The following is a 20,904-nucleotide window of genomic DNA, read 5'->3' on the forward strand; positions in this document are numbered from 1 at the left end:
CACATATAGTCACATCTAAAAACATTTTGAGTGCAAAACTTGAATTTCAAAAAGTTCTTATTGTGCAGAAAATCATTATCAACAGCAGCCTCTGGTTAATGTTGGGAAAACTGGATTTTAAGAGTATTCCTTTCCTGTCAGGCATTAGTGGCTTATGGCTTTAATCCTAAGTACTCAGGAGGCTAAGACCTGAGGATTGTAATTCAAAGGCAACCTGGGCAAGAAAGTCTATGAGACTTTTATCTCCAGTTACCACACACACACACACACACACACACACACACACACACACACACACACACACACACACACACACACACACACGGAGATCTGTGGCTTAAGTAGTAGAACAAAAAAGGTCAGCTCAGGGATAGTGTTCAAGCCCCTCCTTCTTTAATAGAAACAGTGTACTGTATCTATAAAGTGCTTGTATACATACTGTTTTTTGTTGAACATTTGCTTTTCTTTTCAGGAGCCTAGAACATACCAAATACTAGCTATGACTAGTTCCCAATTAAAATGCTAAGTACTGAATCTCCAATAAACTTTTCTTTTTTTGTGAAAAATTCTTTATTAATTTCTCACATTTCATTACAAAATGTATGTTGCAAACAACTTGAATAACCTACTTGTGGTTTTTTTTTTTTAATTTTTTAAACCCTTGGCTTCAAGGATTCAGAATCCCCCTCCCTTTCATCAAGTTCCAATAAATTTTTCCGACACACTATAGTCCATACATTCTCACAAATAGTGCAAGAATGTGTCCTGAGAGAAATCTCTAAAAAGTAATTTAAAAATAATTTAAAAGTCATCAAAAGTTATTTAAAAATAACTTCCAAGTGTTTTCAGCCACATTTAGAGTCATAACATTTTAGAGATTGTAAGAAATTTAGAGTTCACCTAGACCTTCCTGTTTCTTTATTTTAAAAAAGGCTCATACTGGGGGCTGGGAAGGTGGCTCAGTGGTAGAGCCCTTGCCTTGCATGCATGAGGCCCTGGGTTCGATTTCTCAGCACCACATAAGCAAAAAGAAAAAAGCCAGAAGTGGTGCTGTGGCTCAAGTGGTAGAGCACTAGCCTTGAGCTGAAGAGCTGAGGGACAGCACCCAGGCCCAATGTTCAGGCCCCACGACCGGACACCCCCCCCCAAAAAAAAGACTCATACTCCAATCCCAGAAAAGCAAATTGTCTTGCCCTAAGATACATAACTAGCAGGAACCAAATTCCAAATGCTTCCTACTATTGCCTAAAATTTACTGGGCCAGAAAAGCAGTATTTTTTTGTCATTGAAAAGATCTAAAAGTTTCAGTTCTTATTTTGTCATGGTTTCATAGTAGATTATATCAAAGTTCAACTAATTGTAAAGGTCATTCATATTACCACGTGTACCAAATCTCTAGTGGAAGGAAACTACAGATAAGAGTTGTACTTGTTCCTTGGGGAAAACAATTAAGAGATAACATTAAGTCATACCAATCTGCTTTGCATTTTTTCTCTGTTGAAGAGCTCACATTTTAAGTGAGTTTTTTTTCAGACAAATAATCCTCTTTCAAACTATTTACAAAAATGACTTATAGGGAGCTGGGAAGGTGGCTCAGTGGTAGAGCGCTTGCCTTGCATGCCTGAGGCCCTGGGTTCGATTCCTCAGCACCACATAAGCAGAAAAAAAAAGCCGGAAGTGGCGCAGTGGCTCAAGTGGTAGAGCACTAGCCTTGAGCTGAAGAGCTGAGGGACAGCGCCCAGGACCAGAGTTCAGGCCCACGACCAGACCCCCCCCCCCAAAAAAAATGACGTATATCCATTTTCCACTATCTGAAATAATTCACAAATCAGGACTTCACAATGTAACCCCAAACTTTCACATATTGCTATAGGGCATATAAAATGGTACAACTCACTATACAAAAACTCTTGGCAGTTTCTTATAAAGATAAATATACAATTACTCTATGATCCAGTCATTTTGTAAGATACTTCAAGAGAAAAGAACATATGTCCACACACAGACTTGCTCAAGAATGAGCTAAAAAAAAAAACTAAAAACTAAACTAAAAGCAAGCAAATAAATGCCCATAGACAAGTTAATTTACCAATTCTAGTATATCCTAACAATTAAATACAATAAAAAATAAAGTTAACTACTGAGACACACAAAAACATAGATGAATCTAAAAAAATTAGCCAGAGTGAGATAAGCCACATTTCAAAGAATACATATTGTATGTTTCCATCCATGTAATATTCTAGAATAGCAGGCAGAAGTAGTATCAAGAATTCAAAAAGCAAACAATAATGGTTGTCTGGGTCTGAGAATGGAAGAAAGATTTATTTTATTTTCACTCATGCCTCTGGTTCCATAAGCAAGGATTTAAGTTGGAAAAAGGATGAGAGAATGTTATGATATCCTAGAAATATCTTTCCTTCCATGTGTGTATGCGTGTATGTGCTGGTCCTGGGGCTTGAACTCAGAGCAGTGGCACTGTCCCTGAGATTTTTTTCTCAAGGCTAATGTTCTATTTGAGCAACAGCTCCACTTCCAGCTTTTTGGGTGCTTACGTGGAAATAAGAGTCTCACAGGCTTTTCTGCCTGGGCTGGCTTTGAACCATGATCCTCAGATCTCAGCCTCTTCACTAGCTAGGATTGCAGGTGTGAGCTACCAGTACTTGGAGAAACATTCTTTTTTATATATAGAAATATTCCTAATCTTGTTATAGCAATGGAGTCACAGGTATATATACACTTGTAAAAATTTTTTAAAAATCTACTTGTATCCGTAAAATGCATGCATTTCATTTTATGTAAATTATTTATCATAAAAGTTATGTTTAAAAGTAAAGAAAGAGGCTGGGATGGTGGCTCAGTGGTAGAGTGCTTGCCTTGCATGCATGAAGCCCTGGGTTCTATTCCTCAACACCACATAAGCAGAAAAAGCTGGAAGTGGTGCTGTAACTCAAGTGGTAGAGCCCTAGCCTTGACCTGAAGAGCTGAGGGACAGCACCCAGGCCCAGAGTTCAGGCCCCAAGACCGACCAAAAAAAAAAAAAAAAAGGAAAGGAAGAGAGGTATCTGTTAGCTTTACGAAGCAAACAGATAAAAAGAAAACTAACTCATAGGCTACATTGAGGAAAACATATAGTAAATAAACTGATAAAAACAAACAAACAAAACACAATTCAGTGATCCAACGTTCTAGTGGTACACTACTTACCTTTGTGTATACATCATGTCATTTGGAATAACACCAATTACAAATAGCTTTTTAGTGTGCTTGGCAAATTGGCACAGATGAATGTAACCTGTGCTAAATGACCCTATCTTTCCCTCATGGGTCATTCAAAATAGTTTGCTTTCCCACTTAGTAATATACCTATGTAGATACTTTCCAAAATAAGAAAAACATTAATGCTAATTAAACATAATGTTAGAGTATCTATGCTTTCCCAAAGACAATTTTGGGTAATATTCAATTGTTAAGAGATTTTTTTTTATGATGAGTGTTAAGAAGTTTCCAGACTAATTTGTGACCCATATTTAGCAAACAGACATAACTACATATGGCCTCAGTGTAAAAATATTACATGACCACATTTCTTGGGTGCTAATCTCATCCCTAGCTTCATCCCTTCTGCTGCTTTTTTATTTTACCTTTGTCCTGTCTTCTTAAGTTTTTCCGGCAATGTTTCTCAAGTACATTATAACGGGTGATTTATTAAAAAAATGAAGTAATGTGGATGATGTATAAGTCATTATACTTTCAACTTCTTGAAGGTTTTTCTTTTTGCTAATTAATAAAACTCCAAGATTTACTCTTTCCCTTTTAAAGAAAAAAGTGACTAAGCATGAAGCAGAAAATATCTTTTCTTTTGTTTGTAATCTTTTCAGAGAACATATGTTAAAGGAACTCCAACCAATGGTATGGTATCATGAAGGGTTGGAGGTAGACTATATTACAGACGCATGGTCCTTTTAGCAGCATTTGGTATTTACCTGTCACTAAATATTCTATGTGAGGAATATGCCAATGCTCTATAAGCATTTTGGACATTTGATTCAAATCTAATATGACCATTTGTCAAAAAAGAAAACAATAAACTAGAAGAATACTATTTTCTCCAAATGTAATAGTTAATAGATTAAAGGAACTTAGCTTTTTAACTGTTATATTTATTAAAAGAACATACACAAATATATGTAAAAATAAGATTTGCTTAATTGACAAATGGACAAATGGTATGACTAACCAGCCAGTTACAAAATAAATGATTATATACAAAAATGTTTGTAGTACTCTAAATGTTGGTGATATACATTACTGTAGTGTTTTCAAGTCAAAAAAATCCTAATATATACTAGGAGTCTGAACAAATGTTTATACCCTTTAACACATTTATTGAATTCCTGAGAATTTATATGACATAAATAATATATTACTTTATCAAATATCCACAATGTTAAACACTGAGGTGATCTAAATATATAATGGGAAACAAATTAGCCTTTGTTTTTTAGCCTTTCTAATTTCTTTTGAAATTATTACTATTATGGGGACTGAATAGGTAAGAGAGTGAAAGTTAGGGCAAAATATTTACTGCAATTAAAGTTACACAGAATTCCTATGTGTTGAGATTAAGTGTAAAGAATATGGAAAATAGACAATAGTAGTAGGTTAAGGAATTATGAATTTAACTCTTTAAAAATATGGCTTTTACCCAAAGAAACATAGGTCCCATGGTTTCCCTTATTTGCAATATCTAGTATATGTATGAGTCAAGCAGAAAAGGTCAGATAATGTGATGTTAGGAAAATGAACCCTTAGATATGTATTTAAATGTTTTTTTTCTTTCATGCATTTGTTTCTAACGCATTTATAAGATTATTTCTTTGTTGCTTTGTATGTCCCTCCCCCACAGTATAACCCCTGCTTTCACTATATTTGATGTCGGTATAATTTGTGGAGGAGAAGGGGAAAAACAAGTCGTTTAAGGATACAGGTGGACCCGTTGCAACAATGAGAAGTACAAGTTGTCATGTCGAAAACAAACTTTACAACTTTGGTGGGGAGGGAGGGGGAGGACTGGGTGGGGAGAGTGAGGGGAGGCTGGGAAGGGACGTGAAGGGTCAACAAAGGAGGAGGCTGCAATGCTTGATAAGAAATGTACTCATTATCTTGCCCATGTAATGGTAACCCCTCTGTACAGTATGTTCACAATAAAAAAAATATGGCTTTTAAAGATTTTTTTCCACAATTCTATTAAGGTACACAAGCCAAAATTTACCTACACTTAAGGCATATAATTGATATACATTGAGAGGTGATTACCACAAACAAGCTAAAAACATATCCATCACCTCACACAGTAAGCTCTGTGTGTGTGTGTTTGTGGGAATATGTTGAGAACAATTGAGATCTATAGTTAGCCAATTTTAAATATAAATATAAATATAGTCAACTGTAATCACCAAGCTTCTTTGTGTTAGGGCTCCAGAATTTATTCATCTTATAGCTGAAAGTTTGTAACCTTTGACACATAATTCCCCTTTTCTTCTACTGCTCAACCTCTAGCAATAACATTTTACTCTCTTTCAATATCAATTTTAGTTGTTGTTTTTTTAAATTAAAGATTCTATCTATATGCTACTTTGAGGAACTTTATCCTGCTTTCTGTCTTGGAACTCATTTGAGGAGGATTACATTAATGGTATTGGTACTTTTCACCCAGATATCCCAAATATTTGCAAAGAATACCAAGTTTTTCTGAATGATGCAATACCACGCTGATAGCAATAAGTTCAAGAATAATTTCCTTTTTGCTACTGATGGGAGTGGGGGAGGCAGCAAACTTCATTATAGGAAAGGTAGGAGAAAAACAATCCAGACTGGCAATTGAACAGCGAACTCTGACCCATCAGTTAAGAGCCAGCCAAGGAAATCCAAAGGTCTGGAAGCTTTGTTCCTAGATACTGTCTGTGGAGCAGAAGCCAGAAAGGTAATAGGGTACTATTCTCACACAAAATAAATCAGAAAATATGGGAAGTGAGATCTGACCACATACAATATTATGAAAACAGTTCTGAAGTGCCTGGAGTCTCCTTTTTCTGCAGCTTTCTGTCTTTAAGTAAGTCAACCTTCCACCTCTCTTACCTACTGTTCTTACTTCTTGATTTCAAAGCACTAAAAACTTTCTTACTCTCATTCCTAACCTCAATCAAATCTTGATCAAATCATCAAAATTAAAATGATTCACTTCCCAGTGGGTATTTGTATTTGTCAGGGTATATAGCAGAAAACCCTTATCATTTTTTTGGGGGGGGGGTCCGGTCATGGGGCCTGAACTCTGGGCCTGGGTGCTGTCCCTCAGCTCTTCAGCTCAAGGCTAGCGCTCTACCACTTGAGTCACAGCACCACTTCCGTTTTTTTTTTTCTTTTTTTGCTTATGTGGTGCTGAGGAATGGAACCCAGGGCCTCATGCATGCAAGGCAAGGGCTCTACCACTGAGCCACCTTCCCAGCCCCCACCCTTATCATTTTGTTTCCAGCATACCTTCCTTAGTCTACATTCCACTTTGCAATATCCTGTCCTCCAAGTCATCTCCATATTGCCTTTTTACAGTGGATGCCTGATCCAGGTTGGACTAAAATTTCCTAAGACAGTGCTTGTGGGCTTACACCAGTTCTGTGCCTTTATGTCTCCCCTTCCCCCCTTCTTTTCTTCCTCCTTTCCCCCTCTTCCCCACCCTCCCACAGGAACTCTTGAGCTCCACAGACTCATGGCTCTGAGGGTTTCTGATTGGATGAAGCCAATTGACAAATGCAGGGCACGAAATTGGGTATTTTTTTCTCTTTCTAGTAACTTGCTTTTCCTTGGGTCCAGCACCTGATCTGGAAATTATCCTTACTTTATCTCTGTAATCTAAAAGAGGTAATTAACTCTCCCATTTTGCTGAGCTCTGGGTTTCAACGTCTCTGAGCTTTTAAACATTATGAAACCAGTTATCTGCTTTAAACTTCCTCTCTCTTAGATACTTGCTGTGCTTTCTGTTTTATTTCTAATACCCACAATTAGAATAATTCTAGTAAGATCTGGATACTGAGAGAAAAGAGGACTCTCTTGCTGCTAGATCTTAAGTATGCAGTGTTGGGAAATACCAGTAGCAATTTTTAACTACTTTAGCCCAATTTGAAAATAATGACAGAAATACACAGAGTCTTCAGAAATAGAGAGAAAGAATGCTGATACACTGATCATCACCATGAATTTTGTATTCCAAACCAGCTGATACACTGATCATCACCATGAATTTTGTATTCCAAACCAGGACACTTAAAATTATTGAGACTAAGGACAACAAGCACGAGACTGGTTCAAGTAAACTAGAATGGAGTAACTTTACCTTAAACCAACTTGGTCCTTGGACCATTAATTGAGTCAGTAAATACTGTTTGAAAACCTTTAACCTATTTTGAGTTGGATTTCTATTACTAATCTAAAAGATTGCTGACTATTGGGTATGAGATAAAGGGCCAAACCATAGGAATGATTTCCTTCTGGTAGGATCTCAAGATAAGTAGTAGGACATTACTTTGTGCCTGAGATCCTCCCTACAATTGTATATGGGCTTGCACATTTATAGGACAGCCATTATAGAACTGTCATATGGACGTTTAGTTTGCTGAGAAATGCAAAGAATATTCCACTCTCAGGCTGAATCTGGCTCCTTAGTGATTTTTCTTTTTTACATATACAGTGTCCCTGACTTAAGATATGTTTTCACATGCATGTGAATTTTAGGTTAATCACATCTCATCATTTCCCCTGTGTCTGGCCCCTATCTAGGGATAGGACAGTAACAGCACCCAACTCACTGTTCTTCATGAATGCTTTGCTTCTTTCTTCTCTTCCCTCTAACATATTTTAATTCTTTCATAAGGCCTCATTTATACTAAAGATTAAATAGGTTCATCTTGACTGCTGTAGGAATTGAACAATCACTTCAAACTATTTCTAAAAGAATACGTGTTCTTTATGGAGCGGTAAGAAGGAGATGCCAAGCGCTCGTGGCTTTTGTTAGATTTTTAATTGATATGGCATGTGTTAGTTCCTTTCTCACAGCAGCTGCCTAGCTTATGACAAAAAAAAAAAGAGGGGGATAAAAGAAAGCAGCATTTCAAAGGCTATATCTCTTAAATCCAGTGTGAATGTGTCCCACCCCAGTGGAGTCATTTTCTATTTAGGAAGCTATTCGTAAGTCAAGTGCTTGAAATTCTTTGAGCATGTAGAGCTTCTGAAAAACATCCTGGTGATTATGACTAACTTTTCAGGTTTTTTTTTTGGGGGGGGTCCTGTAGTGGGGCCTGAACTCTGGGCCTGGGCACTGTCCCTCAACTGTTCAGCTCAAGGCTAGCGCTCTACCACTTGAGCTACAGCGCCACTTCTGGCTTTTTTTTCTTTTTGCTTATGTGGTGCTGAGGAATTGAACCCAGGGCCTCATGCATGCTAGGCAAGTGCTCTATCACTGAGCCACCTTCCCAGCCCCCCTTTTCAGTTTTTGATTCTTAGTGACACTTCATCAATAAAAGGTCAGATATATTTTCAAAAAATGGGAAGGAATTGTCTAGAAGTATTAACTAACTAATATGTCTCACTGCCAGTTTCATACAGAATTGATCCCAGTGGTTATAAAACACACTTAAAAACAAACAAAACAAAACAGAATCTTTTTCCAGAAGTTAAACTAGAACTTTTATTGAAAATATAAATCCAAGCCAGAAGATAAATACAAGCAACTCTAACTCTATATTTCACCAGGAGTCATTTTATTCTAGAGGGCAAATTTTTCTCCTTATATCTCTTTTAGTAAATTACAAAATGATCTATTACAGAAACTGTATTTTGCCAACCTATATTGCAAACACCTAATGCTATAAAGAGCAATAGTTGTCTTGTATATACTTTGTAATTCTGAACCTCATCCAGCTAAGACTCTATTAAATACCCTATTCCGAAACTACCAAATCCATTATTCTTAATAATAGCAAATCACAGATGTTATTGAATTCTTAAACAGAAAAATTACATTTGGGAAGATCAGGAAATAAAGGAAGAAAACAGATAAAATGCACATGAGTTTGGACAAAAAGAGGATTTCCCATTTGGTAAACACTTTTTGTTCTCTACACGCTTGAGTTTGTTTGGTCACTTTTAGTGAGAGTGGTTTCCTCTGTAGTTAGAGATGACTCCAGAAGTCTAAAATGCTCATATATATTTGGGAGAGACCTGAGCATATTATACATCCTTACACGCAGCCTGAGTGGAGTCATTGAAGGCAGTGGTTTCATTCTCCCAAAGGATGATGACAACGACTGCAATGCTTTTGAAGCTTCATTCTGGAAGACCTTCGTTCTAATGGTGTAAAGGATAAAAATTTGCAGTCCCTGAGGATAGAATAAGCGGTCATTGTTAGTGAGACCGTGCATAGTGAGGGAAGACATTTGATTTCACTCTGCCCTCATCCTTTTCATCTTGCACAGCTGTTCCCAGATTTGGCTTTCTACTTGCTAGCTGTGTAACTTAATTCATTTTCTACAATCTAGAATCTTCCATGTTCTCCTAGGCACTGCTCTTCAGTAGCTCATGTTCTCCTTCACTGCCATCAGCTTTGTTTATCCTATTTGATTTAGTAATCTAACTACAAATGCGATGCACTTAACCGCAAAACTCTTCACTGCCTTTTTGTACTTTACCTGGGAAGATAGGATGTGTGTGCATGCAAAATTGATTAATCAAAAGCTGAGTAATAGTCATTTTAAATAAAAACGGTCCCTTGTCGAAGTCCTATTGTTGTCAGACCCTTGCGCCTCATTAAACCCTTTCATTTACTTCTCTAATTTTCATATCAACTCTATATAATAAACCTTAACATCTCCATGTTACAGATTAGAAAACCAAAGTTCAGATAAATTGGGTAATTTGCTTAAGAAATTATCCAACCAATAATCAATAACATTTGGGGGCTGGAAATGTGGCTTAGTGGTGGAATGCTTGCCTAACATGCATGAAGCCCTGGGTTCTATTCCTCAATACCACATAAACAGAAAAAGCCAGAAATGGCACTGTGGCTCAAGTAGTAGAATACTAGTCTTGAGCAAAAGAAGCTCAGAGACAGTGCCCAGGCCCTGAGTTCAAGCCCCAGAACTGGCAAAAATATTTGGAATTGAATTCTTAGATTTTTGGCTTTTGAGTCCTCTGCATTATCCAATATATGGTACTACCTCTTGTTTGAAACTGTAATGGAAAAATATCAATAAATGTATTGTAACTTAATAAAGTTTATTAACATCTTAGTTTATTAACATCTTTTGTAAAAATAAAGCATCAATTATCATCTATAGCCAAGTTGTTGATATTGTACCAATGTCAATTTCTTGATTTATGACAATACACAGATACATCATATATTATCATTGGAGGACAGCTGGGAAAAGAATACATGAAAACTGCAGTATTCTCCCACATTCTTGTATTAAATTATTTCTAAGAAAGCATTTTAAAAAATAAATAAATAGCAATCCATACCTCCCATATTGTCATCTATGGTGCCCCAAACCCTATCAGGATTTGTTTTTAGAATAAATGTAGAAATTCCTGGTGCTATGATAATATAATCCTAATACTCTGATATTCCCACTAATAATATAAATATGTATTGCCAAGAAATAGGACTAGTTCTCCAATCATAAACAGGAATAGTAACTTGACTGTTAGCCAACAAGTAACATGTATGTATCCTATCAGAAGAAAAGCTGTGGCTCAAGGAATGTGTTTGGGGACACAGAATTCCTGAGACAGAAGTGATTATTGTCCATCCTGATTGTTCAGGACATCACAGTAAAGAGCTGCTTTGTGTTTCAAATTTAGTGGCAAGTACATGTTCATTTTCTATGGCAGTCTGAACAGCAATAAAGAAAGCCATCACATCAGTTTACCTGGTCATTTTCAGAAAGTGGTAGCAATTCAGGCAGCCATGCTGGTAGGGAGAGCTACGTGACGATGAAGAAATTAAATGGGAGGCCCTTTAAGGCCTTGATTCCCTCTGTCTAATAAAGGAACTGGTAGTCATTCATGGCCATTTAGCAGTTGAAATGTAGTAATAAAACTAAGTTTTTAAGTTTATTTTTGCTAGAACTATAGCTTGAAGTTAGGGCCTTGAGCTCTCTCTTGACTTGCTTGCTCACAGCTGATGCTCTACCATTTGAATCACACCTCTAGTCTGGCTTTTTACTGATTAATTGGCCATGGAGTCCCATAGACTTTTTCAGCCCTGGATGACTTCAGCCTCCCGAGTAGCTAGGATTACAAGTGTAAGACACCACTTTATCTAGAATAACTAAATTCTTCATTTCATTTCATGTTAAAAAATTTAAGTATTAGACTTGATGCTCAGTTCAGTTTTTGAATGCTTATGTATTCAAAGAACAAGCTTATTTTAGGAACTTATTTTTTATTGTAGATTTTATGCAATCTAACTACCAACCAACTGTTATTAAAGATGTAGCACCCAAATAGTGGTAGATTCAAAGAAACACAGTGACTATAAGAAGATGACATATCTCATTAATAATTTCATTCTAAGCCGGGTGTTGGTGGCTCACACCTGTAATCCTACCTACTCAGGAGGCTGAGATCTGAAGATCATGGCTCAAAGCCAGCCTGGGCAGGAAAGTCCATGAGACTCTTATCTCCAATAAACCACTCAGAAAACTGGAAGTGGCACTGTGGCTCAAGTGGTAGAGCGCTCGCCTTGAGCTGATGAGCGCAGGGACAGCGCCCAAGCCCAGAGTTCAAGCCCCACAACCAACAACAAAAATAATAATAATTTCATTCTAAACACATGTTAGATGATGATTTATGGACCATAATGTTACCTAAAACATGTTACTAAAATTTAAGAAAACAGTCTAAATATGGAACCATAAAAACAAGTCTTAGCAAATTTCCAAAATTTGAAAGAAAAAGTTCAATGAACCCACAACATTCGATGCTCCAACAATGAGTAACCTTGTCCATCTCAGACTTAGCAGGGAGCTTCCATGAACTGGTATGGTAAAAACATATATTTCCAAGTCCACTGCTTGATAAAAATGCCTGCTACTGGTAGAAGTTACCAAACCTGTTATAGTTTGATTCTAGGACCTACAGCCCAGAGAGAACATAGTAAGTTATAAAGATGTTTTGTTCTTCTTCCAATGAAACTTACTAAAAATAGAATCGCCTAATGATAATTAAGCCAATGGCCTTCAGCAAATTTCCAAAGAAAAGAAGGAAGAAAACTTGGTCCAGCAAGATGATGCAGTCTTTACTGCCTTAGGATATACTATATTCAGACTAGATGAAAAACAGCATACCTGAGTAGTGTTGGCAAGGCAGAATATATAGCTGAAGATAATCCTGATGTCATCATTATTTATTAGCATAAGGTATGACAGAATCCAGGTAAGGCCAAAAACAACTGCAATAGACAATGTGCTAAGAATCTTCTTTAGGAAGGAAACCTTTTTTGTGCTAGGTGAAAGCAAACAAGAAAGAGAAATATGTGTCATTCGATTCTTATTTACTAATGTTATTGTTACACTTTTTAGTATGCATATAAAACTGTACACATATCCTGTTCATTTTAAGATATTATACTTCAGACAGAAAAAAACAGTGTCATCCCGAAAAAAAAAATTGATTTAGCAAGCTTTATTTGGAAATATCTTGGTATCTGTTTAAGAGCTCAGGCAAAAGTAGTTTCTTAAATACGACTACAGGTAAATTTCAGTAAGAATTAACTTTTCTTTTGGAATGGAACTTTGATCACATGGGTAGTTATACAAAATTACTAAGTGAGGCATCCCTTTCTTGAGGGGTTATCTGGGAATTTTCGTGTGCCTCTCAGAAGGATTATTTAGGTAAAAGGTGATCATCCCTCTCATAGGAAGTTTATACCTCTGGAATCTGGTTTTGACAATGTGAGTTACTTTGGCTAGTGGAACATAGCAAATGGTATAAACAGACTTATTTGTTCATTAGCACTTTTCATTATTTGTTCATTAGCACTGCTGTTTGGAATCCTGAGATGACTATGTGAAGAAGCCTGTGCTGGCCTCTGGAGAAGAAGAAACTATATGGAAGGGAAGTTAGCTCCCTCAACTGAGCAGCTACTATCCAAGTCCAACCAGCTCCCAGTCGCCATACAGGAAAATAAGCCATCTAGATCACCTGCCAACATTTGAGAACGCCAAGGTGAAATAAACATCCAATAACACTCAAACTCGTGACAAATAATAAATGCGTTCATGGGGCTGGGAAAGTGGCTCAGTGGTAGAGTGCTTGCTTTGCAAGCATGAGGCTCTGGGTTTGATTCCTCAGTGCCACATAAGCAGAAAAAGCTGGAAGTGGCGCTGTGGTTCATGTGGTAGAGAGCTAGCCTTGAGCTGAAGAGCTGAGGGACAGCGCCCAGGCCCAGAGTTCAGGCCCCACGACTGACAAAAATAAATAAATAAATAAATAAATACATACATACATACATACATACATACATACATTATAAACCGCCAAATTATGGGATGGTATGTTATGTAACTAATTTACACATGGAAGATGATTTGTTAAACATTTGAATTAGACATACTTTTCATTGTAGCTATGCCAGTTTAAGAACCATGGCTATCAGTAAGTCAAAATTTAAAAATATAAATTTTATTGGTACCTGTGGCCAAAAATGCTAGTGTTCTGTATGAAGGAAATCAAATCTAACTTGAAATTAGGTTAAGAATGTTTCACTGAAGTTTTTCTGGCTACTAAGAGAGAGACCTCAATGTTTACCAGTGATGACATTTCCCCCATATTTTTTTCTTAATAAGGACCATCATTCATCATGAAATATAGTACTTAGAGCACACACTTTGTAAGGATATATGTGATACGTACATTGCACAGTATATATTAATATATTATCACTGATTATGGTGGTTTTCATTCATCTCTTCACACCAAGTAGATCTATTTGTGAGATTACTATAAGTCACAGATTTTTTTATAGTAAGCACACCTGGGAAGGGCAGATTGTGGAATTAAATTTGAACTCTTAGCTTCATTGTCACTGTATTCGACTAGTTTATACAGTGGAAATGGGGTCGGGGTCCAGAGCATATACATCTTATGCTTTGTGTTCATTGTTTCTCCAACTGAAAGTGCTTGTTTTATATTAGTGAAAATAATGAGAATGCTATGGTGCAAGGAAGGTTATTGCAAGAAGAGGAGGGGGTCTGGATAGGAAGTGGTAAATGAGAAAACATAAGCTTTCCTCACCCCAACATGTGAACTCAGTGTGGCCAGCTGTTTCTAGATTTTCAAACAAAAACAATCTAATTTTTTAATTAAAATACCCAAATTTTATATATTTGCATTGAAAATTTTATTTTATTTTATTTTTTTGCATTGAAAAATTTAAAACATGAACCTATTATAAAAATCCAAGCAATGTTTATATGATAGAGCTTACTGTGCTGGTTTATAAAAAGAAATTACATGTCCCAGCATCTCTGGACAATCCTCATTTCTCTAGTTATTCAAATTAGATTTGAATATTTAGGGCTGGGGAGGGAAGTATTTTCCTTGAAGTCTCTGGATTCACACAACATAGAGACATGCTATGTAAGTAATGTAGTAGTATCACATTGTAGTACTGATATCAGAAGATAAAAAGTCCTCTTTTTGAACCATAGCTTCTGATTAAATCTCTCCTGAGTATCACACAGCTCTGCCTATATTTCAGAATTTGAAAACTCTTCCGGACATTATGAGTGTATTGTGGTGCTGTATGGTCCACTGTATTGGTCTTGCCTGGCAGCTTCTACTCATAGAGATTCTTACCTCGTCAGATTCTGGTTATTCTTCCACAGCACTTTGACTGTGATTACAATAAATATACCAATATTGGTGATAAGGATAATGGTTACAGGTATTAGGAATGACCACAAAAATGGATGTGATATAAAACCATTTCTGTTTAAAGTTGCCAACCAGCAACTGTGAAGAAAAGAAATTATATCATGAGAAAGAAAAGTATAAATATTGGTTTCTTACAATATGAACATTATTGGCACCCACCTAACTGAAATACCTGCTTAAAGCCTATATGTCTATACATATTGCACATTTATAATCACTTCCAGGAATTCAACCCACTACAACTAGTATAAAGGTACACACCTGTAATCTTTCTGTAATTCAGATCTTTTGATCCTCAAGATTGAAGCCTCAGCTATATAGAGAGACTATGTCAAACATAACAAAACAAATTAGGCATACTAGACTTGGTTCTTCCATATTCATATTTGAGTCAGTATGAGCTAGTGGAAAGAATAAGGCTTCTGAGTCAGGCAATCCTAAATTATTATTACTGTCATATCATTATTGTCATCATCAATATGATTATCATTCTGTTGCTGTGGCTCAAAATCCAAAGCATACAGTATTCTAAGAAGGAGCTCTACCACTGATTTTCAGACTTAATAAAGAAAGGCAAATTTAATGTAAAAAGATTAGACTTACAAATTCAGAAAGTGGAGACTGACTGTTCAGGGGTTTTGACATATGAAATTTCCAACATCTCAATTCAAATACAATATAATCTTTGAGAACTGAAAATATCCACCGCTAAATATGACAACATAAAGTGAAGTATACTTGTACAGTGAGGCTTGGAGTTCACAGACCTCGTAGTTACCATCATTTCCCAAAGAAATGGACATTTTAAATATAAACTCACATTTCCTCTTGTCGATATTCTAACTCCCAGTTGGGATCCTTCATATGCTGAGCATAAATAATTCCCACTGTTACACCCACTACAATAGCTGGGACTCCTGCTCAACAAAGAGATGTGTAGAATTAATCATTTATCCAAGACCAGTATTAATTATAAAAGACCATGAATGAATTATACATCTGACCCTTTTTCAGATGTACTGTTCTTTCCACTTTGGATAATGTATGGATCCATAGATGTAGGTCACACTAGACAGAATTTTTCATTTTTCTTTCTTTTTTGTATTGACTCTCTATACCAATTGTATACTAAATCTCATTTCTTGGTACCTCCTACAACAAGTTCTGTCCTAAAATGAAAGAATTCTCTTTCATGTAAGTAAATTTAAATCTGTGCACCACGAAGATGACTTTCCCTTCTTTCTTGGATAAAATCTAATAAAAAATTCACGAATTCTTTCCTTAAGGAGTCACTCTGGCTTTCTTTAAAAAATATTTATGTTAAAGTATTGAGGAAATTAATTAGTTATGGTCTATATTGCAAATGAACTAATAAAGAGATGTTTTGTTTATGTTATCTTGTAACTTTTTTTAAAAATTGCTTTTTAATTTTATTGTAAAAGTGATGTACAGTTACAGAAGTCAAGTACTGAGTATATTTCCTTTCGAACAATGTCACTTCCTCCCTCATTCTCTCTGTTTTTCCCTTCCCAACTTCCCTCCTCCCCCTACCCCCAAGTCGTATACTTCATCTCTAACATAGTGTCCAACAGGTTGCTGAATTGGTTTTCTCTTTGTCCCACCATTTCTGTGCTTTCCATTCCCCTCCTCGAATCAGATAAACTTATATACAAGACAAAAGGTACATGCCAGGCGCTGGTGGCTCACGCCTGTAATCCTAGCTACTCAGGAGGCTGAGATCTGAGGATCGCGGTTCAAAGCCAGCCCGGCAGTAGAGACTGTGAGACTCCTATCTCCAATAAACCACCAGAAAACCGGAAGTGGCGCTGTAGCTCAAGTGGTAGAGTGCTAGCCTTGAGCTGAAGAGCTGAGGGACAGCGCCCAGGCCCAGAGTTCAAGCCCCACGGCCGACCAAAAAAAAAAAAAAAAGACAAAAGGTACAGAAGTAAAAAAAAAAAAAAAAAAAAAAAAAAACAAAAGAACACAAAACAAAACAGTGGCATAAGGGAATAAACCAAAGAAAAAAAGGAAAGAGAACAGCAAACAGTACAATATAAAAACCTCTTGCTTCGGGCTGGGAAGGTGGCTCAGTGGTAGAGTGCTTGCCTTGCATGCCTGAGGCCCTTCACCACATAAGCAAAAAGAAAAAAGCCGGAAGTGGTGCAGTGGCTCAAGTGGTAGAGTGCTAGCCTTGAGCTGAAGAGCTGAAGGACAGCGCCCAGGCCCAGAGTTCAGGACCCACGGCCGGACCCCAAAAAACAAACAAACCTCTTGCTTCCATTTCTTGGAGTTCATTTCGATAAACATCATTTTATATGATTGTACCCACTTAGCTATTGAATATCTTGTAATCCTATCTAACATAACAGTCTTGATCGTATCTGCCCCTTTCACTAGAGTTCAAGGTCCGAGGCAGAAAGAATTATTAGTATTTATTACTTCATCTTCTACTCCCCCACCTCCAAGCCTTTTAATAGTAGGCCTGTAATCAGTGTTTGTTTAAATTAAAGGACTACAGCAAAATTCAATTTCTCAACAAGTAGAGATGCAAATACTTACCCCATCCGACCAATGAGATGAAAAGAATAAAATGAGAAGGAAGAGGTTTCATGGTCCTGATTAGAAAGAAGTAGAGCTGCACCGCATTCAGTCCATTCCAGGTAAATGTCACTAACAGGAAATAGTGCAGTAAGGCAGCAAACACCGTACACGAGGGATTGGGGATGTCAGCAGTGTCCGTTTCAGGGATTATGTTAGTAGAGGGAATATTAGTGTTAGTATCATTTGTGTTCAGGTTCTTGTTTTGGGTATTTTCGATTCCAAACACAAAGAGGAGGTTGAAAATCAACATTGACACACACAGGCTGACCATCACCCAGGTTACTGAGGTTTTTCTGACTTTCCTGAAGAAAGGAAAATCAATCATCAGTTTCACAGTGCTAGCTACTCTCCAGAGCTAGCAAGCTCTGATTGCCAGTATTAATCCTTTCCCAAATCTGCTTTGTGCCTTCATTTAAATAACAGAATGTACCAGAAAGCTGACATCCATGACTGACTAATCCATCATACTGAACAATGGTTAGGGAACACAGTGTTTTCAGGGCCCACAACAACTTAGACATTTTTAATAACTATAAGGGGAAGGAAAGAAAAGAACTTTTTGGACAAAATTATTAACATGTTTGTCTTAAATCAATGTAGTCACAAGATACAGTTCTTAATCTGGATTTTTTTTTGTAAGGAGGAAGTTTTGTTCCAAGATAAAAGAGCCTAACACATGTGTGAAGTCATAACACATCCCTCATGGCACACTTCTCAGTGCCTGGCACTTCTTGAAGTTGTGAGCATCTAGGGAAAAGCTACTGTGCTGTAGAAACCACATGGAAGTGCTCTGAAGGTATAGTGGTGGGAAAAGATGGCACCATCGTAGCATCCCAACCGAATCTTGATTTTCAGCCCAGTGCAATCGCTAGGAAGATCTCAAAAATACCAAAGGATGAATACATCTGACTGAGCCTGATGAAGCCACAGAATTTTTAAAAATTGATTTCTTCATATGTGTGTATATCATTTTATTTATTTAGTTAGTTTTGTTTGTGTAGTACTGAAGAATCAAATCCAGAGCCTCATGAGAGGCAAGCATTCTGCCACTAAGCCACATTCCCAGCCCTGATATCTCTAAGTTTTAAGAATTTATATAGTGTATGCAAAGGCATACAGAAGAAGCTCTAAAGACAGTTATCCACCTCAAAATAGAAGCTATGTCACAGTAATAGATGAACCTGCACTGAATGTAGAGAAAAGTCTCTTAAATTTTTAACAATTTTTTTTTTGGCCAGTTGTGGGGCCTGAACTCTGGCTGGGTGCTGTCCCTCAGCTCTTCAGCTCAAGGCGAGCGCTATACCGCTTGAGCCACAGTGGTACTTCCAGCACTTATGTGGTGCTGAGGAATCCAACCCAGGGCCTCACACATGCAAGGCAAGCACTCTACCACTGATCCACCTTTCCAGCCCTTAACAAAAAAATTTTTTTGAAGAATGATGCTGGAAATTGAACCCAGAACTTTGGACACACTAGGCAACTACATGGTACACAATGCACAGAAATTACATTTTTCTTATTCACTAAAAAGTTTTAAATTAAGGCTAATATACACTTAAAATGAGCCACAGCAATGTGTTTGAAATAGAATTATATAATGTTGAGTTTTATATTCCATTTAAGAAGCGAGCCCTCCCCCCCCCCCAAACATTTTAAATGTTTTTTTCTTTTGTTTCATAGGTATTCCTCCTAGTGTTATTCATCATAATTTAAGTAAACTAATAGTTAATAGCTTGGGATATCCTATGCATACATAATTTCAGGTGACCTTTCCACAAGACACATAAGTCCTCTAAGGGCCCTCTTTCAATAACTAATGTTTGGAACTAATGTTCCAGAGATTAATTTGGAGAATTAGTGCTGACTGTTAAGTCACAACATATTGTGATCGGTTGTCTTATTGTAAAATATGCCTGAGAACTGTTCCTTGGTTTGAAGCTGTAACTTCTAGGTTGCAGAACCAAACATTCTTCACAAGAACCACTCACACCTAACCCTCATTTCACATTTACCTAATGTCATTGTAATGAGAGACAAGTTTTTTCCTCTGGTTTTGTCAATCGATTGGCTTTGTTTCCTAGTAATTTCCCAAAGGCAGTGTGAGCCTGTGTGTGCTGTGCTGTGTGGTGTGGAGGAGGGATGCAGTATGTATAGAAGGCTGGCTTGGGATGTGTGGCACGGTGCACATATGAGTCCTATGCTGGCCAGGTAAGCATCTTCAGACTTGAAGATAGTTGATTCTCTTCACTATGTAAGTACCATTTTCCTTACTGTTCAAAGGCAGTTACATCCTAATGATTATAGTTCTGTGGGTCCTGTGGCTTATAGTCTTAAAGTAATGAAGTTATAAAAATCTCTATTCAGTACTTATCAATATGTATTTATTTTATATAGCCCTTAGACTCTTGTGGATGTCCTCTGCAAAATGTGTGTGTGTAACTCTTGACTTCCCTTCTAGTTCAGGACTGTGTTCTGCTGAGAACACACATGGATACTGGGATAGTGATTTCTCTTGTGAAAAGCACCTGTTTCACCTCTTACCGGGTAACAATCTGAAATATGATTGTCAGAGCCAGACCAGCAATGGAAAGGGCACATCCCAAGGTGGATAAAGTGTCGAGTGACTCCGGATACTGATAATTCCTTTTGAAACTCTGAAAAAGTAGGTTGATGCTTATTTTTAAATAACCACTCCTAAAACATCAATGAAAGTCAACATCATCTACAGTTATGTTGGCCAAATAACATCATATTCTATTGATCTCCATCCTAAATATGATACATCATAGGTACTGTGGAATAAACATGTCTACTTCTCCTTAGAAAATTCATAGTGTTAACAGCCCATTACTAGGGAAAAACATTCCAAGTGTCTTTTCATACCATTGCATATTAAAGCTAACATTTCTTGCTTTTAGTTTCTAGAAAAGGAGCAGTTAGAAGCTTCTTTTCTTTCTTTCTTTTTTTTTTGGGGGGGGGGGGGAGGGAGTCCAGTTGTGGGGCTTCAACTCTGGACCTGGGCACTGTCCCTCAGCTCTTCAGCTCAAGGCTAGCACTCTACCACTTGAGCCATGGCACCACTTCCAGCTTTTTTTTCTGCTTATGTGGTGCTGAGGAATCGAACCCAGGGCCTCATGCATGCAAGGCAAGTGCTCTACCACTGGGCCACCTTTCCTGCCCCAGAAGCCTCTTTTCTTAAAAGGGCCAATTCTGGGGTTAGGGACTTAGCTCATTGGAAGAATGTTTACCTAGCAAGTCCAAGGCCCTGAGTTCAGTCCTCAGCATCAGACCAAAAAAAAGTAAGAGGCAGAC

The 20,904-nt window shown here is 37.2% G+C and overlaps 1 protein-coding gene across 1 annotated transcript in view; it reads right to left on the minus strand.

Moving 5' to 3' along the window:
• Positions 1 to 8,842: 8,842 nt before the first annotated feature.
• Positions 8,843 to 20,904, minus strand: part of Adgrg7 (adhesion G protein-coupled receptor G7) — a 33,555-nt gene continuing 21,493 nt past the window's right edge. The window contains exons 11-16 of the mRNA XM_070030378.1: positions 20,134 to 20,246; positions 17,551 to 17,894; positions 15,812 to 15,908; positions 14,914 to 15,069; positions 12,402 to 12,558; positions 8,843 to 9,431 (exon numbers count right to left, since the gene is read on the minus strand). Of these exons, the coding sequence (XP_069886479.1) occupies positions 9,171 to 9,431; positions 12,402 to 12,558; positions 14,914 to 15,069; positions 15,812 to 15,908; positions 17,551 to 17,894; positions 20,134 to 20,246 (1,128 nt within the window). The 3' untranslated portion in view covers positions 8,843 to 9,170. The remainder of the gene's footprint in view (positions 9,432 to 12,401; positions 12,559 to 14,913; positions 15,070 to 15,811; positions 15,909 to 17,550; positions 17,895 to 20,133; positions 20,247 to 20,904) is intronic.

Source organism: Dipodomys merriami, unplaced genomic scaffold (genome assembly GCF_024711535.1).
Source record: "Dipodomys merriami isolate MVZ:Mamm:240054 unplaced genomic scaffold, mDipMer1.0.p SCAF_2, whole genome shotgun sequence".
Taxonomy (NCBI): domain Eukaryota; kingdom Metazoa; phylum Chordata; class Mammalia; order Rodentia; family Heteromyidae; genus Dipodomys; species Dipodomys merriami.